The 277-nt window shown below is 66.4% G+C and overlaps 1 protein-coding gene across 3 annotated transcripts in view; it reads right to left on the bottom strand.

The window, feature by feature from the left end:
* The window catches only part of ANKMY2 (ankyrin repeat and MYND domain containing 2), a 31779-nt gene extending 31508 nt beyond the window's left edge, over positions 1-271 (bottom strand). For 2 of the 3 annotated variants that reach the window (XM_006779047.2, XM_006779048.2), the window contains exon 1: positions 52-271. In XM_006779047.2, coding sequence (XP_006779110.1) covers positions 52-118 — 67 coding nt within the window. In that variant the 5' untranslated portion in view covers positions 119-271. The remainder of the gene's footprint in view (positions 1-51) is intronic. The other variant, XM_006779049.2, reaches the window with a different exon arrangement.
* Positions 272-277: the final 6 nt, after the last annotated feature.

Below are 277 nucleotides of genomic sequence, written 5' to 3'. Positions count from 1 at the left end.
ACGCCTGCGGGCCGGGCGGGCAGCGCTTCCGTCGCAGCCCAGCGCCCGTACCTTTTCCGATGACTTCCAGCAGTGCCTTTTCCTCCGGGGCCAGCTCGCCTTTCTTGATGTGAACCATGGCTCCCGCCAGCTTGGAGGCTGTTCTGTTTCTCGGCGAGTGTGGAGAGGAAACGCGGTGTCTGTGTGAGGGACGCTAGCCGCCGAGGGGCAGCGCGAGACCAGGACGCCGGGAAGCGTTCGAATTCTCTCCCCTCTCCCGCGGGCAGGCGAGCAGCCA

The sequence above is a fragment of the Myotis davidii genome, unplaced genomic scaffold, assembly GCF_000327345.1.
Source record: "Myotis davidii unplaced genomic scaffold, ASM32734v1 scaffold168, whole genome shotgun sequence".
Classification (NCBI taxonomy): Eukaryota; Metazoa; Chordata; class Mammalia; order Chiroptera; family Vespertilionidae; genus Myotis; species Myotis davidii.
Note: the sequence above shows the minus strand (reverse complement) of the source record. Positions and strands in the feature narration are given on the sequence as shown.